At 37.6% G+C, this 27849-nt stretch overlaps 1 protein-coding gene across 1 annotated transcript in view; it reads left to right on the top strand.

The window, feature by feature from the left end:
- The window catches only part of SPAG17 (sperm associated antigen 17), a 219620-nt gene that overhangs the window by 152040 nt on the left and 39731 nt on the right, over positions 1-27849 (top strand). Inside the window, exons 26-32 of the mRNA XM_028829872.2 lie at positions 2632-2749; positions 5554-5732; positions 7517-7673; positions 15108-15325; positions 19301-19445; positions 23422-23576; positions 25998-26186. Coding sequence (XP_028685705.2) covers positions 2632-2749; positions 5554-5732; positions 7517-7673; positions 15108-15325; positions 19301-19445; positions 23422-23576; positions 25998-26186 — 1161 coding nt within the window. The remainder of the gene's footprint in view (positions 1-2631; positions 2750-5553; positions 5733-7516; positions 7674-15107; positions 15326-19300; positions 19446-23421; positions 23577-25997; positions 26187-27849) is intronic.

Genomic DNA, 27849 nt, shown 5'->3' on the forward strand with positions numbered 1-27849 from the left:
AATTCCTCAAGAATCTAGAACCAGAAATACTGTTTGACTCAGCAATCCCATTACTGAGTATATACCCAAAGGATTATAAATCATTCTACTATAAAGACACACACTTCTATGTTTATTGCAGCACTGTTTACAATAGCAAAGACTTGGTACCAACCCAAATGCCCATCAATGATAGACTGAGTAAAGAAAATGTGGCACACATACACCATGGAATACTATGCAGCCATAAAAAAGAATGAGTTCATGTCCTCTGCAGGGACATGGATGAAGCTGGAAGCCATCATTCTCAGGAAACTAACACAGGAACAGAAAACCACCGCATGTTCTCCCTCATAAGTGAGAGTTGTACAGTGAGAACACATGGACGCAGGAAGGGGAACATCACACACCAGGGCCTGTCAGGGGTCAGGGGTAAGGGGAGGGAAAGCATTAGGACAAATAGCTAATGCATGTGGGGCTTAAAACCTAGATGTCGGATTGATAGGTGCAGCGAACCACCATGGTACATGTATACCTATGTAACAAACCTGTACATTCTGCGCATGTATCCCAGAACTTAAAGTAAAATTAAAAAAAAAAAAATTTTTTAAGAGGGTTTTAAAACACAGGTAACAAGAAAGCTACTGGTTAAGTCTTGACTATTGGTACTTACTACTAAAAAAATACAGTGAAAAAATAATCAACTACGGGAAGATGAAAATATGTTTAAAAGTCCAAGAACCTGGGTTTCAGACTCTGGCCTTTTAAAAGTTATGAGTTTTAAATACGACAATGCCTCTGCACCATATTTACATAGTTATACTAGATAAAATTTCTCATGCCAGGCCACTTGACTCTTGTTAAGTAAAAATGTTCAAGTGTTAAAACAGAATAACTCCAGGTAATTCTTTTAAAATTAATTTGGCCAAAGGCATCTTGCTAGCAAACTAATGTGTTCACTCAATGTTTTTTAAATAAATGATAATGGAAGGGTGAAGGATGATAACTGGTTTTATGTGTGATGATAGATTTGCCATGGCAGGTTTGCATCTTTGAGCAGTTTTGTTCATTTCACAGAATTTCATAAGCATTTTTCTCTTATTTTTGCTTTGCATTTTTAATTTATTTTTAGCTAATTATTTATATATTTTTCCTCTGTTAGTGACAAAGAAAAGGCAGAATAACTTAAATGTTCAACAATAGAAGACTAGTTAGAAAAAAACAAATATCCACCAATTGGGTACCAGTGGAGTGATTTTAGTGGTTAACAAAAGAGAACCAGTTAGAAAAATTGAAATGATTATCATTAGGGATTGTTTGAAAGTTAATAAGTAAATTTCATTCTTTAGTACATATAACCAAACAAGGGATTTAGGCATAACTGACATAAAATTAATTAGGATTTTAAAGTAAACACACCCAAACCCTCATTAATTTATAAATAACTTTATAATTGTCTTTTATTTTTATTTTATTACTTTCATTTGCTACAAAAGCAATATGTGCTCATAATAGAAAACAAAGGACAGATACCTTAATAGCATAATATCTCTAGCATCCAAATTGTAAGAACATACCAAAAAAAGTGATGGAGATGTTGGTCTCTCAAACACTTTTTCTGTATTACTTTGGGCTGCTATAAAAAAATAGACTGGATGATTTATAAACAATCAAAATTTATTGCTCAGAGTTAAAGAGGCTGTGAAGTCCAATATCAAGATATTAGCAGATTTGATGTCTGGTGAGGGCCTGTTTCTCTTATTTTATTTTATTTTATTTTATTTTATTTTATTTTATTTTATTTTATTTTAGATGGGGTTCTTGTACTGTCACTCACACTGGAGTATGGTAGTGTGGGCTCAAACTCCTGGGCTCAAGCAGTCATCCCACCTCAGCATCTTAAGCAGCTGGGACCACAGGCATGCACCATCATGCCTGGCCAATTCTTTTAATTTTTAAGGAGACTGGGTCTCACTATGTTACCCTGGCTGTTCTCTAACTCCTTGCCTCAGGTGATCTTCCCAACTCAGTCTTTCGAGTAGCTGAAATTGCAACCACAAACTACCATGCCCAGCTATTCCTCATACAGATGGTGCCTTCAGTGTGTCATCACATGGCAGAAGAGAAATAGGCAAAGGTGTTCCCATCAATCTCTTCTTTAAAAGCACTAATCCCATTCATGAGGGTGGAGCCCTCATGACTTAATCACTTTCTAAATGGCCCCACCTTTTAATACTGTCACATTAGGTGTTAGGATCCAACATATGAGTTTGGGTGGGGGCCACCAACATTCACATGCCAGCACTGCTCTTATGCCTACATATCCAAACAGAGGCATCTTTCAAGGCCTACTTCAAGCCCCAATTATTTCACAAATCCTTTCCCAATTGTTCTTATTAACTTTCACTATATCTCTATTTTCTGTGAAAAGATGTGCCGACTATTGTTACTGCCATTTGTCCCACCTGTCTGTGTGCCAGTCTGCAAGTAGAATATAAATTGCAAAACCGGAGACTCATGTGTCCTTGCAGGGTCCACCTAGCTCTGTGCAAGTCAGGTCCTGAGCACTCAGCACATCCTTGCTTAGTCAAAATAAATAATAACTCATTTAGAAAATGACAACCAGTTATTCACATGCTGAATTATTTACAGGAAGAAGTAGAACCAGAACCTGTTTTACAAGAGAATTTCGATGTTCCTATCTTCCAAAGCCTAAATGTGTCTTGCCCCAGTGGGCTCCTGTTGACTTTCATTGGGCAAGAATCTACAGGTGAGTGCTATATGGGGTAGGGTGGGGAAGCGGGGAGCAAAATGGCCTGTAGAAAACAGGAAATTGTGTATTTTCTTACCAGTTAAACATACGTCTTGTTGATAATGAGCAATAGACCTTTTTCACATTTTTAGCATTTACTATGGCCAGGCACTAAGTACTTAGTATACATGTCAAAAATACAAATATTATGAGCTAGATACTAACTACTCCATTTTACAAAATAAGGAAATTGAGGCTTCAGGAGGCTCAGTTACTTGCCTAAGGTCACTCAGCTCCCAAGTGGCAGAGCTGAAATGCCATTCTCAGCCCAGTGAGGACAAAGCCAGTGCTCTTAAAAACTTGTGTATATGTTTTGGTCTGACCAAAACAAATGACACTGGACACAAAATACGTAGAGATAGATGCAGATTAAATAGGTTAAGAAAACCAAGTCTTCTTTTTCATGTGTCCATATATAATTTTATAGTGTATTATCTCTGTTGGTTCTGTACATGACTCCTAACTTCTTCAGCTACGTAAATAAGTACAAGTAAGATTTCTTTAATTAACCTGATGAGGCATCTGCATTTGTAACTGAATCTGAATATCATTTAAATAGAAACTCACTGTTGCAGTAGAAGTAGGAGATGCAACAAAGCAGGCACTGAACAGGGACTTGAGTTCTAAAGCTGACCCTGACGCCAATGAATGATGTGGCCCTTTTAAGTTACTTAGGGTCTCAGGGCCATGTTTTCTCATCTGAATAATACTACATTACATTAGCAATTCTTTACAGTTTCACGACTTAATATCCTTTTTCATATAATTCCCTTATGTATATCACATTTGAAAAGTGTATCTATCAAAGAAAAAGGCTATGCTTATTTAAAAATAATTTAATATTTTATTTACTTGCCAGCCTCCTCCCCACCCCAAAAAAAACAGAAACTAAGTGTTGAAGTTAAATTTTGCTTCTCCTTAGGCATTCTGAATTATTAAAAATAGCCCATGGACCCTGCTCCATTCCCAAGAATCCCTAGTGGTCCAGGTTTTCCCACTGTGTTGAATGGTCACTGAGTGTCTTCCAGTCGAAGAGCTATGAGTGTACTCAAAGAGATGTTGCTTTCAAATTCAAGGATATATTTGTTTGCTTGTTTGATCCTGTTATCAAACCCCAGCTTAATACCCCTTTCAACTGTCTTTTCTAGTAGTTTCATTATCCAGCCTAATATTTTCCTCCTTATGTTAGGGTAGACAATGTAGTTAATAATAACTCATCTGTTTAAAATCATCCATATACTATGAAAATCCTAATTCAAGTCTGAACATAACAACATAAATACCAAAGTAGCAATATCTTCATCAGGGTCAGCCTTGGACATTAGGGAAAGACAGTTATCATGGGATAAGAGGAAAGAGCCTAGACTTGAATCCTTTCCTGAGTGACTTTTTGTTTTTGGCTGTTAGTGGTGGTTGCTTTTATAGTATAAGAAAATGATTCAAATTTCACTTCTCTTACTTACTGGTTGTGTGTCCTTAGTGCTGGATGGTTACTAAGTGTCTTCCAAAGTTATAGCTTTCTAAGTTAATAACCTCTCCAAGCCTCTATTTCTTCATCTGAAAACTCTGGAAAATTAAAGTGCCTATTTTAAAGGATTGTGAAGGCAGACTCAATAAAAGATACATGTATAAAGCATTTAACATATAGAAGAAATAGCCCAATAAATGTTTATTGGTTTATCATTATTATTAGTACTTCCGTGATTTAAGGGGTGCCATGATTTTCCCATCAGGCTGATACATAGTTCTTAAAATGCTATCATTATGTGTTAATTCCTTTGTGTTAAGGCTTTTTGGCCCCAATAAACCATATTATAAACTAAGAGGAATTTATTCAGTTAGCAAAGCCTGACTAGGTACAGTATGCCAGAATTTCTCCATAATAGTGCTTGCTTTTGAAGGAACTTATTAAGTGCTTTTCCGAAACCTTGATTGCCAGCTAACAGCAGAATGCTAAGATAAATCTGGATTTGGTTAGAGATGAGGGGATTATGTTAACGTTAACTTTGAAAGATGACAGATGACTTAGGAAAGGCAAGCCTGAGGGGGTGACTTCCCCTGGGGCTATGGGCAACCAGGCACCACCAGGGAAGCGTGTGTATCCAGGGTGGAAAGTTTAGTCAAAGGTGAGAGATAAGCACCAGTGGGCAGGAAGAGGAAACACCTAATTCAGCAAAACTCTGCTTCGTTCATAATTTTGCCCGAATTTGTCCTAGATTTTATTAGAGAGAGTGGCTTACACATGGAGAAGGTACCTACCAGGTGTTGTAGATGACCTAATTTACTACCTTTAAATGTAACAAGGTCAGCAAAGAACCACTATTCTAGGCCATCTGTCATAATATGGAAACTGCCCTATTACCCACATGCAGACAAAAGAAAATAAGCACCAGGCATGGTGTCTCACACTGGTAATCACAGCACTTTGGAAGGCTGAGGTGGGAGGATCGCTTGAGGCCAGGAGTTTGAGACCAGCCTAGCCAACATAATGAGACCCTGTGTCTACAAAAAATAGAAAAACTTAACAGGGTGCTATGGTCCAAGCCTGTAGTCCCAGCTGCTCAGAAGGCTTGAATCCAGGAGTTTGAGGCTGCAGTGAGCTGTATTTGCACCACCGCACTCCAGCCTGGATGACAAAGCGAGACCTTGTCTCTATTTTTAAAACAAAGAAAAGAAAAGAGAAAGAAAATAATTAAGCAAGAAGATAAAATCTAGCCCTGCAGCATTGCCCAGTTCACAAGAAAGCTTTATTCTTTTTTTAGGTCAATGTGTTATAGATGAGGAACCCACCTGGGACATCATGGTCCGTCAGAGCTACCCCCAGAGGGTGAAGCACTATGAGTTCTATAAAACGGTGATGCCACCCGCAGAGCAGGAGGCTTCAAGGGTTATCACCAGTCAAGGCACTGTTGTAAAATATATGTTGGATGGATCCACACAGGTAAAAGAATGTGTTAGAGAAGTTATTCCTCCCTGTTCCAAAGTAAAAGACAGGTTATGGGTAAGGAACAGTTCTATAGCAGGGAAAAGGAACAACTCACTTGAAAAAGGAATGACACCTTAAAATGACAAATGATAAATAATGTAGTTTAGAATTTAAAAAATCACTATGCAGAGCAAGATATGAATAAACTTGTCATTTCTCTGCATGATCTAAGATTGCAAACTGAACACAGTTTTTTCCTTTTCTCCCTCTCAAGGTATCTTAAACTAGTTTTTAACATTTAAATAATGAATTCATAGTGGTACTGGAGAACAACAAAGCATGTCATCAATAATAGATCAGAAGATTTGGAGAATTTCTTTTAAAATGCAGATCAGATGCTATCAAACTGATGGAGAAATATGCACACACAAAGTTAAAACATACACAAGAAGAGAACATGCAGCAAAACTAAAAGTCAAAATGGGAGTTCTAACACAAATATTTGCACATGGAGCTCTGGGCTCAGAAAATGAGGGTAGTTCCCCAGGTAACTCACTGTCACCTGGAGGATGGGAACGAGAAACCTTAACAATCAGAAGCCATATCCCTGCTCTTTCCTTCCCCAGTGATCACAAAACAGGAGCTCCTGTGAGCAGACACTGTACCACCAAGAAGTAAAAGGGATTCTCAATGAGAAAGATGACCGTGCACTCAAGAATCATAAATCTTGGAAAGAAAGCAATCCCATAAAAGTCAAGTACATAATTCAGTAACTGAAAGAAATAGCACCTGAAATTAAATACTTTAAAAATTTAAAAGTGGGTAAAAGTAATATAGGCAGACTTGAGAGGTTAACAGTTCACAACATAACAACTTTTTTTAAAGTAGCTAGGGAAAAATATCAAGAGTTCTTAGAAATTAGAAATAATTGTGAATGATCAAAAACGGGAGGGGGTAGATTATGAGGGAGAGAAAAGCTGAGAGATGTGGAAAAAGGGTCCATATAATATAATTTCCAGAAGAAGAAAATAGTAAGAATGAAGGGAGAAAAGAATCAAAGACATGACATAAGAAATTTTCACAGAGCTTAAAAAGAATACTTCAGATTAAACAGGGCAACCGAATGACAATCAGAACTGATATTAATTGTCTTTAAAGGATTATCTAAATATGCCGTCATGCAATTTTAGGACTGCACGGATAGACAATCCCAAAAGTTTCCTGAAGGAAACAAGTTACCTACACAAGAATAAAAACCAGATAGACATTTGACTTCTCATCAGCAACACTGACCTTAGTCCTTGTCACGTTTGTTGGGAGTGTCTAGGTACCGATATCAGGTAGACAAATCTATGGTACCTAGAGACACTGTACATACTAGATAGATATTAATAGAAACTACAAATTTAAATATGTGATAAAATTTTAAAAACAGTCATTAGAAAAATTGAAATAGAGTTTATAATTTCCCAATCGCAAAGGGGAAAGGTGAAGAATGGAAAAAATAAAACTCAAATCAATCCAAGAAAAGATGGAAATAAAAAGAAAAGAAAAGAAATAAAATAAAAGGTAAATAGAAAATATAAAATAATATTATTGTGGCGGTAACTAGGCTATTGTCTCTGAACTCCAGATCTACCTTTCTATAATCTGCTTTGTGTTGCTGGGTCTGGAGGTCTGCAAACAGCGCTTCTTCTGTGGATCATGTTGAACCTATTTCCATTTGACACACAGTGTTTATTGTTAAACAACGTCTCCCTTGCTTCTGAGAATGCTGGAAACTTTTGTTCTTTCTTCAGATTCTCTTTGCAGATGGTGCTGTGAGCAGTAGTCCCAATTCAGGTCTTATTTGTCCTCCTGAAATGCCAGCAACCCCTCACAGTGGAGATTTGATGGACTCTATTTCTCAGCAGAAATCAGAAACGATACCGTCTGAGATTACCAACACAAAGAAAGGTAACAACTGAAGCCTCTCAGTTTATAATGGATTTACTAAAGTCTTCAAGGGCTTAGTAAGTGTTCAATATTATTATTATTATACTTGTAACCTTTTCTATGAATATATTCTTATACATATATACATATAAATGAATTCTTGCTATCACAGAATTATGTACTGTTTCATGAACTGCTTTTCTCTTAGTAATAAATAATTAACAGTTTCACATGTTGTTACACATTCTTACACATCAGGTATAATGCCTAAGCTGCAGTTTTAGGGTTGATTGGGCAGATTGATGATGTCAGGATTATGAGTAGGCATCTCTGTGATTCTCTTGAACTTTTCCTCATAATTGCAAGAAGGTATATCAACTCTAGGCATGAGGTCCTCATTCAGCAACTTCCAAGAAAAGAGGGCAAATGCAAGAGCTTTCTTCAAATGTCTCTGTTCATCAGGAAAGAAAAGGAGTTCCAGAACTCCACGTCTCACCCCAGCAGACCTGTCTTGATGTCATTGATTAGACCTGGCTGGGGACCAAGGTTAGAGAAACAAGTATCTGACATTTTTTGCCTCTGTCTCAGGAGACAGCACTACTAGTAGGGAAAAAAGAAGGTGAACAATACTTGGATAAGCAATGAACAGGGTCTGCCATAATCTAAATTGCAAGACTGCTGTCCTGAGAAGTGTTTTCAATTTATACCCCTACCACAACCACAGGAAAATGTCTACTTCCTCATACCCTCACCAATGCCAGATATTATCATTCTTTTAATCTTATTCAGCATGATAATCAATGCATCTTATTGTGTTGATTTGCATTTCTTTAATTACTGGTGAGGTTAAACATCTAAAGATGTTTACTGTTTGTTTGTTATTTTTTTTCATTTTATGAATTTCCTATTCACATCTTTTCTTGGTTTACCATTGTGATGGTCTTCATTTTCATATGAATTTGTAAGATATATTTTTATATAGAAGGTGCATATTTGTGTAACAGGAAAAAAATCTGGTGTTTCAAATATTAAATCAGCTAACCCTCTGTGAGGTACATATTTTAATAATCCCCAATTTACAAACCAGAAAATTGAGGGAGAGAGGTTAAGTAATTTCCTCGAGGTCTCTTAGCTAGCAAGTGGTAGAGCTGGGATTTGAGTCTGGGTCCCTAACCCCTAAATTACACTGCCTCTCCTGCCTTACAAACTTTTCTCGATTTCTCAATATGCCTTTAATGATCTAGATTTAAATCTAGAAACCTAGATTTAATCCTTTTTTATCAGTTTCACACATCTCACCACAGTACCCAGAAATATTGTATGGAAGCAACTGGATTACTTTTTAATTACTCAATATTTAGTAAAACAGATTTTCCTTCAGTAGTAGCAGAAGGTTGCTGGTTAGAGAAGTATCCAGGTAGCTTTCCAAACTTCTCGGCTCAAGGGTTCCATCTTTGGTGGATACAGAGGACTTGATATAAGAGTAGTTTGTGTAGCCGCTTTTCTAAGAGCCTACCCTGGTTCTGGAGAACTTCTGCTTCTAGCACAGTGTGCCCCAGATTTTCTTCACAGCCCTTCCATCCAAGACGATGCAATCACTTTTTAAATTAATAGGCTATTTTTAGAGCAGTTTTAGGTTTACAGAAAATTGAGTGGAAAGTACACAGAGTTCCTGTTTACTCTGCTCACAGTTTCCCCAGTTATTAACATCTTGCTTTAGTGTTGTATATTTGTTACAACTGATGAACCAATCTTACATTATTATTGACTAAAGCCCATAGTTTACATTCGGGTTCACCCTTGGTGTTGTACATACTAAATCTCATGTATCATACAGAATAATTTTGCCACCCTAAAATTCCCTCTTCACCTATTCACCTTTCTTATTCCACCCATCCTGAACCACGCACACCCTACCCCACCAAACTCCTGGGAACCACTGCCCTTTTTATTGTCTGTATAGTTTTGCCTTTTCCAGAATGTCATATGATTAGAATCATACCTTAGGTAGGCTTTCTAGACCAGGTTCTTTCACTTAGTAATATGCATTTAAGATTCCTCCCTGTCTTTTTGTGGCTTGATAGCTCATTTTTATCACAGTTTAATTGATATTAATTTAATTGATATTGCATTAATTAAATGAAATACTATAGATAATATTTTATCAAATCCTCAGATTGTTACAATTCTTTGGTTAATTTTCAAAGTTCTGAAAAAGTTTATTTTGATTCTTTTTAAAAACATTCTCATAGTCCTTAGGGAGGGGTAGGTTTTCCCTGGTCTTTACTTGTCATTCCAGGAGTGTATCCCATCTCACAAGAAATATGTAGTATTTTTCTTATTTTTCAATCTTAACTACTTATTTCCACTATAGCTTTTTATTTGACTCTTGAATTATTTAAACTTACTTCTGGATTTGAAGCCTATGTGGTGTTTCTATCTGTTCTTATAACTGATTTTTGATGAACAATTTAAAAATGTGTTTAAATGGTCAAGTTTTTTTAAATGTCTGTGCTTGAAAAGAGCATGTATCTTGTTATTTGGTACAATGTTCTCTTTATGTTTATTTGATGAAATGTGTTAGTTTTAATGTACACCTCTATATCTGAGTCCAGCAAACAATGCTGTGAAAGGCCATAGAGTAAATATTTTAGACTTTGTGGGCCATATGTCACTGTCACAACTACTCAACTCTGCCATTGGAGCATAAAAACAGCCATGGGCAATACGTTGTTAGATAAGCCTGGGTCTGTTGTGTTCTAATAAAATTTTATGTGCACTAAATATACTAAATTTGAATTTTATATAATTTTCATGTTATAAATTATTACTATTCTTTTGATTCTATTAGTTATTTAGAAATGTAAAAAGAATTTCTACTTCACAGGCTGTACAAAACAGACAGCAGGCCTTATTTGTCCATAGTCCACAATTTGCCAACCCCTATTCTATATTTTTACAGGTGTTTTAAATGTGCTACATCAGTTTACTTAGCAAAAGGATGTTTAAAGAAAAGATAGAATAGTCTGTTTGGTGCTGTGTTCCTTATCATTTAATCATTATTTCTTTATTTGTGAAATAAATGTCTTTTTTATAGTTCTGTCATTTTTCTTTATTTATTTTAAGGATATGATAGATATTTATACATTTAGAATTATTGTATCTTCATTAATTTAAACTTTCATCATTATGCAATGACTTTCTTTTTTTTGTTTTTTTTTTTTTCTTGAGACGCAGTGTCACTCTGTTGCCCAGGCTGGAGTGCCAGTGGCGCAACCTCAGCTCACTGCAACCTCCACCTCCCACATTCAAACAGTTCTCGTGCCTCAGCCTCCCAAGTGGTATTACAGGCACATGCCATCACAGCTGGCTAATTTTTGTTTTGTTTTGTTTTGTATTTTTAGTAGAGACAGGGTTTCACTATGTTGGCCAGGCTAGTCTTCAACTCCTGACCTAAAGTGATCCGCTTGCCTTGGCCCCCCAGAGTGCTGGGAGCCACTGCTCCTGGCCTGCAATGACTCTTTATTCTAGGATTCTTTTTACCCTAATGTCTATTTTGCTTGTTTTATTATAGCTACACCAGACACTATTTAATACCTTACCGGTATAACTTTTTCCACATTTACATTTCACCTTCTGTGGTTTTTGTTTAAATGTGTCTCTTGTAAGCAGCAAACAGGTGAATATTTTAATAATTCAATTTGAAAATATTTGTCTCTAGGGTTTCAGTCCATTTATTGTATATCAAATAGTTTCCAAAAATGTCTTTATGTTGTCCTCCATTCTTGAAAGATAATTTAACTTGATATAGAATTCTAGCTTGTAGATATTTTCGCTCAGTACATTGAAAATATCCTTTATACTCTCTTATTTCCAATGTTGCTGTTGAAAAGTTGGCTATCATTTAAGTTGTTGTTGCTTTGAGGATAATCTAACTACCTTTAAAATATTCCCTGTGATTTTTAATTGCAATTTCAATATAATTTGACTAGGTATGGATTTCTTTTTATTTATCAAAGTGGGTTTACATTGAGCTTCTTGAATCTATAAATTTGTATTTTTCATTGATTCTAGAGATTTCTCAATAATTATCTCTTCAAGTATTGTTTCTGATCCATTTCCTTTTTCTTCTCTTCTTCTGGAATTCCAATTAAACATATTTAAGAGGCCTTGAACTTTTTTTTTTTTTTTTTTTACTTCTATTGCTTGGGTTCTCTGAGCTTCATTCTAAGCAATTACTTTAGGTCTTTCAGTTCTCTTTTAAGCTGTGTTTTGTCTCCTGCTAAACCTGCATGTTAATTTTTTAAATTTCAGTTATTACATTTTTTAACATCTAACAATTCTCTTTGTTTTGTTTTATAATCAGTCTTCTCTTTAGTCATGTTTTTGGCTCCTTTTTATTTCTGGAATCACATAAAGTATGCATTTTATGTGCTGTGCCAGATCATTTCAATATCTAAAGTATTGTAGATCTAATTCCATTTTCTGTTGCTTCTTCTGGCTTTCCGCCTTGTTTCATTGTGTCTTGGTACTTTTTGATTATGAGATGATAATTTTTTCTTATTGCTTTAATTCTAAATTCTTGGGCTGGTATAAAAGTGCATTTTTTTTTTGAGACATGGTCTCACTCTGTCACCCAGGCTGGAGTACGGTGGCATGATCACAGCTCACTGCAGCCTCAACCTCCAGGGCTCAAGCAATCCTCCCATCTCAGCCTCTAGAGTAGCTGGGACTTGCCTTTAGAGGTTTTAGTCCGTTTATTATACACCAAATATTTTCTGAAAATGTCTTTATGTTGTCCTCATTCTTGAAATATCATTTCACTAGGTATAGAATTCTAGCTTACAGATATTTTCTCTCAGTACATTGACAATATCCTTTATATTCTCTTGCTTCCAATGTTGCTCTTGAAAAGTTGGTTTGCACCACCATGCAGCAGGTATGCACCACCATGCCCAGCTATTTTTTTTTTTTTTTTTTTTTTTTTTTTTTGTAGCAATGAAGTGTCACTATGTTGGCCAGACTAGTCTCAAACTCTTGAGCTCCTGCCTTGGCCTCCCAAAATGCTGAGATTGTAGGTGTGAACCACTGTGCCTAGCCAATAGTGCATTTCTTTGTAAAGGACTTTGGTTTCAGAAAGGACTTTAGCAGTTGATAGGGGAACCAACAGTCTTGGATCACTTTAAATTATTAATTTAAGGAATTTCTGAGGGTGCCACTCAAGTGGTGTGAATTTTCACTTCAAACCTATGTAAGGATCTACTTGTAGTTATACAGCCTCTTAAGTACTTTCTTGTCTTCTCTGCTCAGCACCAAGTGTGAACACAGGCAAGCTTTCTGACAGTTCTGGAGTGGGGTGGGAAAAGACATGAGTGATTTCTGTTAATAATTCACACTTAGTCTGAGAGTGTAGTCATTTGAGGGTCTCATATCAAGCCTTCCATCCAGATTGTGCAGGTTCTGGCATTCATTTCTGCCTGAGTTCCACAATGCTAAGAAAACAAATACTCAGAATCACCCAGTTTGACAAAAACTCAGTGGACAAAATCCAACTTCAGAGCCCTTGTACCTCTTTGGCTTCCTACTTTTACGTAGTCCATGACTTGTGCTGATCTTACTTATAGTTGCCAGCTCAGAGTCACTTTCAAGAAGATTGATTAAAAGATGTTTTCTAGCACTTATGGTTCTTTTCAGTGGAATTATTGGTATCTAGTCTGTGATGTTGCTAAAAATGAAACTCCAACCCTGCTTATTTTCTTCCTCACCTTTGACCTGATCCTTGGTCAGTTTGCTTTTTTGACCCAATACTTAATGGAAAACAATAGTTGATTAAGATTTCAGGATCTGCATGTGATTCTTTCTCTTATCCTTTCACTGCCATCCTCATCCTTTCATATCCAAATTTGTTCCCCGATATACATTTGTATCAAAATTGTACTCATTTATCTCTTCTGCCAACTTGAATTTGTAATACTTTAAAACCTTCTAACTGTTCTTCCTGCTTTTATTAGTATCGATTTTGTATCTTTCTGCCAAAAGCATGTAACTAATCTTCCAAGTATCTCACTTTCTCTCTTATAACACTTTAGTTATTAAATATTACCTATAGGAAAAATTCCAAGGTCTCTAACATACTGCTAAAGACCACTCAATTGAATCAGTGCCTACCTCTTCAGTCCCTTCTCTCATCCAAAATCTGCTTGAAATGTATCATCTGGTCACATTGGTCTGTGTATACTATGCTATTCTTTACCCCACTGTATTTCTTATGTTCCTTATGTTGGAATGCCCTTTCCATAGCTCACCATTTTTGATTAGAAAAAGTAATAAGAACAGAAGGAGAGGGGACAGAAATAGGAGAAAAACGGAGAATATAGAAAAAATGATAATTCCTAAAGTATTTCCTACTATTTCTAGAGGATCTTCTCTTTATTCTGAAAGCGATACTATTTTCACTCTCTACCAATATTCCAGAAGTATAAATATGTCCAAATTAAATTTTAGGGCAATGAAAAGGCTCAACCTGATTTATCTGTCTTTGGTTCTTCCCATTAGTTGAGTCCCTATTAGTTAGGTCGAGATGCATGTTCTGCTGCACATTTCATGGTTTGAATCTAGAGAATCTTCCAAGAGTTAACATGCCTTTACTATCATTACTTGCAATTTGTTTCTGGGCCTGAGTTCACCTCATCATTGAGATGTGATAACACTGTCAAGTCTCATCTACAGATTACTCTTTATTATTCATGGAAATAGAGTATGTCTACCCTGATAGAGCATTGAAATATTGGCCAAGGAGTTCCATGAGGGTGTCTTCAGTTCTCTCCTCCAGTTCCCAATGAGTGGGAGGTAGAGGATGGAGAGGAGGATGTATCAGACAATTGTTGATGTACTAATTAAACTGCACAAATTCCTCTCCCCAGGGATATGCCTGGCTGGTGAGGTTTCCCAGATCCAGGATTGAAGAAAGATGTTTCCTGTTATTACTGACAAAATAGCAAAATCAGGGGAATCAAGAGTTAAAAACTTAGTAACTGTTATAGTCCAATATGTCAAAAAGAGGCTGAAAGTCTGAAGATAAGTGAGAGAAAAGGTAGGCTTTAAAAACCAGAATACAAAACCCCAAATCTGGGACTCAGGGAGAAGTACACAAGGCCCAAAAGAGTACAGAAGTTGACCAGAATATATTTTGTGCCCTAGAAATGAGTTGTGTAAGCATGTGTATGTCTGGGGAAACGTGGTGGAAATTTAGCCACGGTTTGAGTGCCAAAACTAAGCTACTCATAACCTCATACTTTTCCCTATTGAGAAATAATATGATTGATGAATACCACTTAGAATTGTCTATACCACAGTATCTGAGGTAGTTTTCACTGTATCAAAACATAATGAATGATGTATATAATTGATATTATAGTTATATTGTTGTTGTTTGATTTTACTTGAACTTCACAGGAAAAAGTCACAAAAATCAGTCATCAATTGCCCATAAGGGTGAAATCCATGACCCTCCTCCAGAGACAGTTCAAACTGTAACTCCTGTGGATGTTCACGTAGGCACTTGGTTTACAACCACACCTGAAGGAAATCGGATTGGGACCAAAGGATTAGAAAGAATAGCAGACTTGGCCCCATTATTATCCTTTCAGGCCACAGATCCTGTCAATGGAACGGTATGACAAACTATTGTTTATTGCAAAATTTTCTAAGTCTTTAGAATTCTGAAACAACACCCAAAAGAGTGCCTAGCTGATAATATTTTTTCAATAAATGTCTGTTAAGTAGTGGGTGAGTGGGTGGATGGACAGATGGATGGATGGATGGATGGATGGATGGATGGATGGATGGATTCATTTTCCAAAATCTCAAAACATCTTGTGGTATATTTGCCAAATGGAGAGTATCATCAGTGACTATTTTTGTGTGTTGTGGGCACAACCACGTCAGAACAAAGTGCTAATTTTTGAGGTGAGTGGCAGTTCGTGAGTTCTCTATGCCACTTTTAAGATATATGTGATTCATGATGTTGTCGGGTGTTTCCTTATGCTGAATGTATGTGTGTAAATATCTTATCTTCTGGAAGTGAGAGGCTTCTGGAAGTGAGTGTCTCATTACTACTTATTTGTGTCCACTTGCAGTTGATGAGAGAAGTTTGTTCATGATCCTTTGATTTTGAAAAACTTACGGTATATTGAAAGAGATAAGACACACATTAAATAACTCAAGAATCCAAAACTGTAGAGAAGCTTTACAAAAACTTTATTTATAGGATAAGAATACATGAAAAATTAGTGGTACAGAACATAATGGTTCTGTTTATGATATAAAAAGCCAAACTCCTGGAATGAACAATAGCAGTTTCTGTGTACCAGGACTTTTTTTTGTTTGTTTGTTTTTGAGATGGAGTTTTGCCCTTATCACCCAGGCTGGAGTGCAATGGTGTGATATTGGCTCACTGCAACCTCCACCTCCCAGTTCAAGCAATTGTCCTGCCTCAGCCTCCCGCATAGCTGGGATTACAGGCACCTGCCACCACGCCTGGCTAATTTTTGTATTTTTAGTAGAGACAGGGTTTTGCCATGTTGGCCAGGCTAGCCTCCAACTCCTGACTTCAGGTGATCGGCCCACCTCAGCCTCCTAAAGTGCTGGAATGACAAGCATGAGCCACCACGCCTGGCCCTCTATGTACCAAGATTTCTTTGGGGGCCTTTATACACGTTATCTCATTCAGCCCTCACACCAAATGTATATTACACAGATGAGGAAATTGAACCTTAGCAAGTTAAGTAATGTGGTCAAGAGTACATATTCAGAAAGTGCTGAAGCCAAGATTAGAGCCAGTTGTTTGTGACCAAACACTGAGCTCTTTCCATTCCTTAGCTATTCCTCTAACATCTTATATGGAGATTTGCAGCACCCTCTGAATCTAAACACAATGAACAGTTTCCTAAGTGTCTTAACTCTGGTGTCTGAACTTCCTACCCTTGTTTAAAACCAGGTGCTGCTGTAAAAAGCAAAATGCCTGCCTGCTATTGAGATGGATTACATTATCTAACCAAATATCTTTTCCTCTTCAGCCTACTTCTGAAATAATTTTATAGTCTCTGACTTTGTTTGCTAGTTGCCTTTTTTTGTAAGACTCAAGGTACATATGATCTCAGAAAGGATTTTTGTTTGTTTGTTTGTTTCCTGGGTTTTTTTCTTGTTTGTTTTAGTTCCTTCAAATAACTCACTTTAATTTGGCCCCTGAGTTAGATTATTTGGCTTAATATGCAAGTTTGATTAACATTTCTTAGTTACCTTTTAATTTCCCTCATTCATCTCCATCACCATTTTGGAAGCATGAACCAACATCCAAGAACCTGGATTCAAGCATGAATTAAACACCAAATGCACAACAGAATAAGAGCAATAATGGTGATATTTACTGAGCACTCACTGTGTACTAGGCCCTGTTCTCTGCATTTTCCATATACTAACTCAATCAATTCTCACAACAAACTACTATTGTTTCCATTTTATAGATGAGGCAACTAAGCTACAGAGAGGTTAAATAATTTGCCCAAGATCACACAGCAAATGGTAGAGCCAGAATGTAGACCCCAACACTGTGTCCCAGATCTCAAGAAACTGGCATGATCATATGAAACAAAATTGAAAATGGGTGTGTATTTTCATAACCCCTGACATGAAGTATTACATTCTAAAGGAGTGAGCACTGCCCTTGGGGTGAGGCAGACCTGTATTTCAAGCCCTAGCCATAGTCCTTACTAGATGGATAACTTTTGGCAAGTTTCTCATCTGGTTTCTTATTCATAAACTGGAGATAATAGTCATTACCTGTTGAGAAGATTAGTACCAGACCTGGCACTATCAGGCATTCAGAAATATCCTTGTAACTGTGTTATTGCCACCACTAAGAATGATTATCCTATCCTATAGTGACCAGAAAATGTCACTGTTTATGTGGCATTATGAAATGTTTGAATAATTCTAAATCATAATATGTAACTATCTCTACTAGATTAAAAACTGATATCAGGCTGGGTGCGGTGGCTCAAGCCTGTAATCCCAGCACTTTGGGAGGCCGAGACGGGTGGATCACGAGGTCAGGAGATCGAGACCATCCTGGCTAACACACTGAAACCCTGTCTCTACTAAAAAATACAAAAAACTAGCCGGGCGAGGTGGCGGGCGCCTGTAGTCCCAGCTACTCAGGAGGCTGAGGCAGGAGAATGGCGTAAACCCGGGAGGCGGAGCTTGCAGTGAACTGAGATCCGGCCACTGCACTCCAGCCTGGGCAACAGAGCGAGACTCCGTCTCAAAAAAAAAAAAAAACTGATATCAATAATTACTAACATCATGGCCAAGTGTGACACGCTTTACCAGCATCATCTCATTTAACCCACATAAGATTTCCAAGAAGATACTAGTGTTGGCTCCATTTTGCGGATGAGTAAACCAGACAACAAACAGGTTAAGCAACATACCTAAGTCTACCCAGTCATTTGTGGAGTCAGGATTCAAACTCAGGCAGCTTAATCCCAGAGCTCATGCTCTCAACCATCACATTACACAGCAGTATTTCTCAGTATATGCTCCTGGCTGAAAGTGCAAATGATAAGAACCTAAAATAATGATCAGCATTCATTTCTCTCTTAGTGATTGCCACCTACCATTAAGAGCTAAGAAGGTGATAATTACCTGCTCCCAATAGCCATAGACTCTGGAGTCAGAAAATAACTAGCAAACTCACTCTCACATCCATCCAGACCTTCAGTGAAACATTAAGTTCCTTAGAGTTAGAACAGTATAAGTTTAGAAAATGCCCAATGATTGCAATATGCATTATGCAATTTACAGTACTGCAGTTACAGGTTGAGCTTTCCAGAAGCAAACGCTGAGGTGAAGTCCGGAGTGCAAGATTTTAATAGAGACATGTATGTGAAAGGAGGAGGGAGAAAGCAGTAATGGGCAGAAGTAAAAGCTGAACTGTGAAGCAAACACAACAGAGCCATGGTCAACCCAGTGCAGAGCTCAGGAGCAGCAACACACGCACACCACTTCTCATACCCCTCAAGCTCACAGGCGTGCACAGGCACTGAGCAGCAGACACATGTGCAGGTCAACTTGACACAGAGAGGCTACAACCTCTGTCCCCCACCAATCTTCAAGTACTGCTCTGATGACGTTAGCACAACACTTGCAGGCCATCTTGCAGTTCACCCCATCTGGGGAAGTTCTGCAGAGCAGGGGTTTCACAGCGCACAAGGCAGCCACAATATGCCACATTTATCATTATTCCATAGTTTCCAAGGAAACAGGGCCTGTGGGCATTTTCCCAGACAGACCTGGGTTAACCCAGTCCAAATGTTAAGTGTTTCCTCAAATATGCCCTGATACTTACTTGTTGCATGACTTTCAGCAAGCTTCTCAACTTCTTTAAGCCTAAATTTCCTCATCTATAAAATGAGGGTACCTGCCAAGATTGTTGTGAAGGTTAGATCAGGTAGATGAGATAAAACTTTTGCTTATAAAGAAATAACTAGGACTTTGATGGTGCCATCTTTGTATTCAATGGATAAAAATAAGTACACTTGGGATTAACCATGTGGCCAAATGATTATGTGCTGCCTTTTCACGTTCAGGTTATGACAACTCGAGAAGACAAAGTTGTCATAGTTGAAAGGAAAGATGGGACTCGGATAGTGGATCATGCTGATGGTACCAGGATCACAACCTTTTATCAAGTTTATGAAGATCAAATTATTCTGCCAGATGATCAAGAAACAAGTACGTTTTATTTAGCGTAAGTTAGATAGAATCCTCACTGACTGCTGAACATACACATAAGAAAAATAATTTTTTGGTAAAGTTAGTCAACTAAAGAAAACCCATGCAGTCCAAAGCAGGGTCTATAAGGATTTAGTATTATTACTATCATCATTACTTATTTTGCTGTTTGCTTTTTAAAATTTAATTTTATTCTTTCAATTGACAAATATTGTGTGTAGATATATAAAATAAATAATATGATGTGTTGAAATATGTATACATTGCAAAATGACTCAATCAAACTAATTAACATATTCATTACCCTCAGATACTTATTTTTAGTTGTGAGAAAACTTAAAATCTACTTTCTTAGAAATATTTTTTGACCAGCAGCACCCAGCAGCCAAAAGTTTCTCCAACACACCTCACTCTGTGTGTGTGTGTGTGTGTGTGTGTGTGTGTGTGTGTGTGTGTGTGTGTTTTATTTATGTATTCATTTATTTAAAACTTTTGAGTTAAGGGGTACATGTGCAGGTTTGTAATATAGGTAAATTCATGTAACGGAGTTTGCTGTACAGATTATTTTGTCACCCAGGTATTAAACCTAGTACCCATTAATTATTTTTTCTGATCCTCTCCCTCCTCCTACCTTCCAGTAGGCCCTAGTATCTGTTGTTCCCCTCTATATGTCCATGTGTTTTCATCATTTAGCTCCCACTTATAAGTAAGATGAAGCAGTATTTGGTTTTCTCTTCCTGTGTTAGTTTGCTAAGGGTAATGGCCTCCAGCTCCAAGCATTTTCCAGCAAAGGATGTGATCGTGTTCGTTTTTATGGCTGCATAGTATTCCATGGTGTATATGTATGCCATTTTCTTACTCCACTCTACCATTGATGGGCATTTAGGTTGATTCCATATCTTTGCTATTGTGAATGGTGCTACAGTGAACATACGTGTGTATATGTCTCTACGGTTAAATGATTTATGTTCCTTTAGGTATATACCCAGTAATGGGATTACTGGGTTGAATAGTACTTCTGTATTCAGGTCTTTGAAGAATCACCACACTGTCTTCCACAGTGTCTGAACTAATTTAAATTCCCACCAGCAGTGTATAAGCATTCCTTTTTTTGCTGCAACTTGGCCAGCATCTGTTACTTTTTGGCCTTTTAATAATTGCCATTCTGACTGATGTGAAAGTGTATCTCATTGTGGTTTTGATTTGCATTTCTCTAATGTTCAGTGATGTTGAGCTTTTCTTCATATGATTTTTAGCCACCTTTATGTCTTCTTTTGAAAACTGTTCGTGTCTTTTGCCCACTTTTGAATGGGGTTGTTTGGTTTTTTGCTTGTTAATTTGTTTAAGTTCCTTATGGATGCTGGATGTTAAACCTTTGTCAGATACATAGTTTGTATATATTTTCTCCCATTCTCTAGGTTGTCAGTTTAGTCTGTTGATAGTTTCTTTTGCTGTGCAGAAGTTCTTTGTTTTAATTAGATCTCACTTGTCAAATTTTTGCTTTTGTTGCAATTGCTTTTGGTATCTTTGTCATGAAATATTTGCCTGTTCATATGTCTAGAATGGTATTGCCTAGGTTGTCTTTCAGAGTTTTTATAATTTGGGGTTTTACATTTTATTCTTTAATTCATCTTTAGGTAATTATTCTATATGATGTAAGGAAGGGGTGCAGTTTCAATCTTCTGCATATGGCCAGTCATTTATTTCAGTACCATTTATTGAATAGGGAGTCCTTTCCTCATTGCTTGTTTTTGTTGATTTGTTTAAGATCAGCTGATTGTAGGTGTGTGGCTTTATTTCTGGGCTCTCTATTCTGTTCCGTTGGTCTCTGTGTCCGTTTTGCTGCTTTGGTACCAGTACCATGCCACTTTGGTTACTGTAGTCCTGTAGTATAGTTTGAAGTTGAGTAGCACAGTTGCCTCCAGCTTTGTTCTTTGTACTTATCATTTTTAGTTGTGAGAATACTTAAAATCTACTCTCCTAGAAATTTTCAAAATATGATTAATTTTATTTACTATAGTCACCATGTTATACAGTATATCTTTTTAATTTATTCCTCTTATATAACTGAAATTTTATATCCTTTGACCAACATCTCCCCAACTCCTCACCCCAATGGCTGGTAACTACCATTCTACTCTCTACTTATATGAGTTCAACTATTTTAGAGTCTACATATAAGTGTGCTGTTTGTCTTTCTGTACCTGGATTGTTTTACTTAAAATAATGTCCTCCAGGTTTATCCATATTGTTGCAAATGACAGATTTCTTTTTTTTTTTTAACACTGAATAATATTCTCTTGTCTGTATTTACTACATTTTCTTTATTTATTCACCCATTGATGAACATGTGGACTGATTCCAAATCTTGGTTATTGTGAATAATACTGCAATGAATATGAGGATGCATTAGGACTTTTTATTGTAATCATTATCTCAACAGAGATGGGAGTGATAACAGCTCTAGTTAGCTGATGGAGAGTAATAGTCTTTGATTGGTGGCAACTAAAACCTAATAACCATGATTCATCTGTCCTAGGTGCTAGCTTTAGATGTTTCCTTTGATCCTCAAGGCATCTAATTTGCATAAATAGGTGACCTTAGATAGGTTTTCAGTCAGAGCATGTCTTTTGTCAGAAAGGTGGTATCAGAAAAAAGGAAACTGTAGTTGCTAATTAACAGGAACCTACTCTAAGACTCAAAGTCTTCCACTCTTCCGAACCTGAATTTAAGAAATATTTTTAATGAGCAGTTATTCCCTGAGTTCCCTTTCCTTAATGCCAGTGTTTTTTATTGGATATATTTAAGATGCACAACATGATATTTTGATATCTATATACATAGTGGAATAAGTCAAGCAAATTAATATATCTCTTACCTTATATAGCTGTTTTCTTGTGTGTGTGTGTGTGTGTGTGTGTGTGTGTGTGTGTGTGTGTGTGTGTGCTATGAGCACCTAAAATCTACACTCTTGGAAAATTGTCATTATACAATACAATGTTATTGACTATAGTTTTTATGCTATACATTACATTCTTATACTTATTCATCTTACATAATTGTAACTTTATATGCTTTGACCTACATCTCCCCACCCCACCCACATATCATATTATGATGCAATAACTTTATTTCTGCTTATAGAGAGAGGGACACTCATACACATTTGCATAAGGAAACAAGTACAGAGGAGCGACTTGCAGCATTGAGTATAATATTGAAATATTGGGAAAATGCAAATGTCCATCAATGGCAGAACAGAAAAATAAAATGTGGTACATTCCTACAAAATAATACTATAAGACTGTTAAAGGGAGTCATACACACACAAATAAATATATCTATGCACACATATATGTATAGATAGATAGATATAGATTAAGATGGTTAGGGGTCTTGAAACTGTGTTAAATGAAAAAAGCAGGAGTAGAATAATAGTACAGTAATTACATAAATACATGAAGTAACATATAGCTTATATACATTTAAAGCACACACATATGTATTGTTCATGATATATGTGTACATAAAAGTGTAAAAATGAATTTCAAGATAGAAATAAGCCCAGATATAAGGATAAACTTCAATTTTATCTGTGATTTTTCTTTTACATATGTATTAAAAAGTATAAATTTTAATTGATGAATATCTGAGCGCTTAAATTATATTTTATGCTTTTCAATTTTTCAAGTTGAAAAATCAGATGTTCTCAGCTCCTACAAATAAATAGTGAGATTAAGACAGCATACTAAATTAAGTAAGAAGATTTTTTCCGGAGGAATTATTCTGAATTGACAAGAACAGCAGGCCTCACTCCAACCCTGTGGAGTTCTCAGTACTTGCTCTAGACTTTACAATTGTGTTTTTCCCATGGGGAATCCAGACAGCCAGGAAACAGCAGCAGAATCAATAGGCTGAGGTCTGTTTTGCAATGTCTACACTCTATCAGATCTGCTTACCTTGCATTTGCTTGTAGCCGAAGGTCCTCGGACTGTCACCAGGCAGGTGAAGTGTATGCGGGTAGAAAGCTCACACTATGCCACTGTTATCACCAACTGTGAGGACAGTAGCTGCTGTGCCACCTTTGGAGATGGAACAACTATTATTGCAAAGCCACAGGGAACATACCAGGTAAGTCTAGAAGAAAAATGAGAAGTACCAAAGATGAGTGTCTATTTAGCTGAGAAAACCCACTTCTAAAATGCCTGCAATGTACATTGCTGTTGCTTTCTTTTCTCTTAGAATACTAACATCTTAGAATATACTTCTCAAACTCATTTATTCATCCCTTTTTACATCCCATGCCAGAAAAACATTGCCCTGCTTGTTTTGCAAAACTTTGGTAGTTTTGGACCAAGGTTATAAACCAAAATGTGTTTGTTGAGGATTTCTTATGTGCTAGGCACTGTGGGTGTTAGAAACCCTTAGATGATTTGGCTTGTGCCTAACAGACCAGCTTCACCTCCTGCCACCTCGACCCTCATTCTCACTCTCCATCTTTCCCACCTCCAGTCAGTCCTCCCTACTCTACTCGAAGTCCTAGCAGGACAGGAGGAGCACATGGTGTGTGTGGTCCCGGGAGGGCAGTTCTCCTAACTGAAGCAAAGCTCTGTCCTTGGAAGGTCAAGGAGGAGCAGTTAGCACCTTTCCCTACCTTTCTGCATTTCCCCTTTAAACACAACCATCCAGTGTCAGCCTGCACTTCCTTTAGCCTTAAAAGGACTTGCCTTCAGCTTTTCACTTGCTGGAGAAAGGACAGTACAGCAAAAACATTGCAAACAATGTCACTAGATACTGAGAGCTAAAAGCTAGAAGATGATGGACAAAGATCTCACTGATAAATATTTGTTACTGTGAAAGTTGCTGAAGTCAGTTTGTCCCTCTCATCTCTTCTGACAATGTTATCCTTCCCCCTCTTTATCCAGTGTAGATTATTATGGGGCAAGGAAGGTGCTGGAAGTGAGAGATGAAAGAAAACATAGATATAAATTTTCATGTTTTTGATTAGGCAATAGTTTCTTAGATATGATACCAAACATACAAGTGTTGCCAAAAAAAAAAAAAAAAGTTTGTGATTCAAAGAACACCACCAAGAATGTGAAAAGATAAACTACAGAATAGAAGATGTTATTTGAAAATCATGTAACTGATAATGGTCTTGGGTACAGAGTACCCTACAACTTAGAACTCTCACAACTCAACAATAAAAAGACAATAACCAACCTCAAAATGAGCAAAGGATTTGAATTTCCCCAAAGAAGATACACAAATGGCAAATAAGCCAAGGAAAGGTGCTCAACATCACTAGTTGTGAGGGAGCTACAGCGCAAACTGCAATGAGATTGCACTTCACACCCACTAGAAAACTGTAATTAAAAAGACAGATAATGGCAAGTGATAGCAAGGGTATGGAGAAATTGGAACCCTTGTAAATTGCTGATGGTGTAAGTCACTTTAGAAAGTGGTAAGTCACTTGGAAAATGGTATAGTCACTTTGGAAAACAGCTTGACACTTCCTCAAAAGGTAAACTTAGTTGTCATGTGACCCAGAAATTCCACTCCTATCCAAGAGAAACCATACATCTGCACAAAAACTTGTAAACAATATTTACAGCAACGTTTTTAGTAATAGCAAAACTGAAAACAACCCAAATGCATGCCAACTCATAAGTGAATAAAGAAAATGTGATATAGCCATACAATGGAATATTACTTATCCATAAAATGGAATAAAGTACTGTGTACTACAACATGAGTGAACCTTGAAAACATTACGCTAACTGAAAGAAGCCAGACACAAAAGGCCACAGAGTACATGCTTCCATTTAAATGAAGTATCTAGAATAGGTTCATCCATAGACAGAAGATTAGTGGTTGCCAGGGCCTAAGGCCTAGTGATCCAGAATGATTTCTAACACGATCAGGGTTCCTTTGGGGGATGATAAAAGTGTTGTGGAATTAGTGATAATGGCTTCACACACTTTTGAATATACTAAAAACCACTGAATTATACACTTTAAAAGGGTAAATCTATGATATGTAGATTCTGTTTCAGAAAAAGATCTGTTTGAAGCAGAATTCATTACATGAAGTCTATTACTTAAGGACTGTGTCAGCCACCAGAGGAGAGAGGAGCGATGAGTTTCTAAGAGCACTTATCCCACATTTTTTTACCCTTTCAGAGATACTTCTTGTCCAAGATCACAAACAACTCCAAACATTTAGAATGGAATGAATAGGGCCAAACATGTATTTAACCTCAGCTTATTAAATATTGGAAATAAGGGGGCATAGGACAATTACTTAGAAGAGATATTAAAGTGAGCAGATAAGATGTGAGGATACAGGAGAAATGATATCATAACTATTCAGTTTGCCTCCTTATCAAGTAGCCCTTCCCAAACCTTATGTCCTCCCTTGGATAATGTTTTCTTCCTGCAAACAGTTTGTGACTAGGATCTATGGATATTCTTTTTCCTAAAGTGGTTTTCCAAGTCCCACATATTAAGCTAGAAAATTTTAATAATTTGTGTCCTTCCGTTACCCTTTCAGGTGTTACCTCCAAACACAGGCTCTCTTTATATTGACAAGGATTGTTCAGCTATGTACTGCCATGAATCAAGCAGTAATATATACTATCCTTTTCAAAAGCGTGAACAGCCGAGAGCTGGCAGGTACATCATGAGACATACTTCAGAGGTTATCTGTGAGGTTCTGGATCCTGAGGGAAACACTTTTCAGGTAAAGTGCACTTTTGGTGTGGAGAGAGAGCCTGTGGCTTTGCTTTTGAGATATTTCACACTACAAAGCTTCCATGTAGATTTTTACCTTAGTTGCCTTGGGATTAATTATCCACTTACTGCCAATACTTTGGGCAAGCAGTAATGAATGTCAATACTTTTCCTTTGATTCTTAAGTGTACTTTCATGGGGGATGGCAAGCCAAATAATTGGTGGGACAGAAATGTTAAGGCTAAATGAATAATTAGAACAGAAAGGAAGAAACAGTAGCAGACATCTGAAAATAATGCCAACATGAAGAATGTGGCAATGGTCCTTATCCAAGTTGAAGTCAGAGCAAACACAAGACAGCAAGCAAGTTTCTTTGAGTAGTCACAGAGTCCATGGTAAGAAGGATATAGTACGGTTGACAGTGGGGAAGTGGACCAACATCCAAGCTGAGTGCCAAATCAAGAACACAATCCTGAAGATGGCCGAATAGGAACAGCTCCAGCCTGCAGCTCCCAGCATGATCGACGCAGAAGACGGGTGATTTCTGCATTTCCAACTGAAGTACCTGGTTCATCTCACTGAGACTGGTTGGACAGTGGGTGCAGCCCACACAGGGTAAGACGAAGCAGGGCAGGGCATCGCCTCACCCGGGAAGCACAGGGGGTCAAGAGATTTCCCTTTCCTAGCCAAGGGAAGCCTTGACAGACTGTACCTGTAAAAACGGGACACCTTTGCCCAAATATTATGCTTTTCCAATGGTCTTAGCAACCGGCAGACAAGGAGATTCTCTCCCATGCCTGGCTCGGTGGGTCCCATGGCCCACGGAGCCTTGCTCACTGCTAGCACAGCAGCCTGAGATGGAACTGCGAGGCAGCAGCCTGGCTGGGGAAGGGGCATCCGCCATTGCTGAGGCTTGAGTAGGTAAACAAAGCAATCAGGAAGCTTGAACTGGGCAAAGCCCACCGCAGCTCAGCAAGGCCTACTGCCTCTAGACTCCACCTCTATGGGCAGGGCTTAGCTGAACGAAAGGCAGCAGACAACTTCTGCAGACTTAAACATCCCTGTCTGACAGCTCTGAAGAGAGCAGTGGTTCCCCTAACACAGCGTTTGAGCTCTGAGGATGGACAGACTGCCTCCTCAAGTGGGTCCCTAACCCTGTGTAGCCTAACTAGGAGACACCTCCCAACAGGACTGACAGACACCTTATATAGGCAGGTGCCCCTCTGGGATGAAGCTTCCAGATGAAGGATCAGGCAGCAATGTTTGTGTTCTGCAGCCTCCACTGGTGATACCCAGGCAAACAAGGTCTGGAGTGGACCTCCAGCAAACTCCACCAGACCTGCAGCTGAGGGACCTGACTGTTAGAAGGAAAACTAACAAACAGAAAGGAATAGCATCAGCATCAACAAAAAGGACATCTACACCAAAACCCCATCTGTAGCTCACCAACGTCAAAGACCAAAGGTAGATAAAACCACAAAGATGGGGAGAAAACAGAGCAGAAAAGCTGAAAATTCTAAAAATCAGAGTACTTCTTCTCCTCCAAAGGATCACAGCTCCTTGCCAGCAACAGAACAAAGCTGGATGGAGGATGACTTTGATGAGTTGACAGAAGTAGACTTCAGAAGGTCAGTAATAACAAACTTCTCTGAGCTGAAGGAACATGTTTGAAC

This window comes from Macaca mulatta, chromosome 1, assembly GCF_049350105.2.
Source record: "Macaca mulatta isolate MMU2019108-1 chromosome 1, T2T-MMU8v2.0, whole genome shotgun sequence".
NCBI lineage: Eukaryota > Metazoa > Chordata > Mammalia > Primates > Cercopithecidae > Macaca > Macaca mulatta.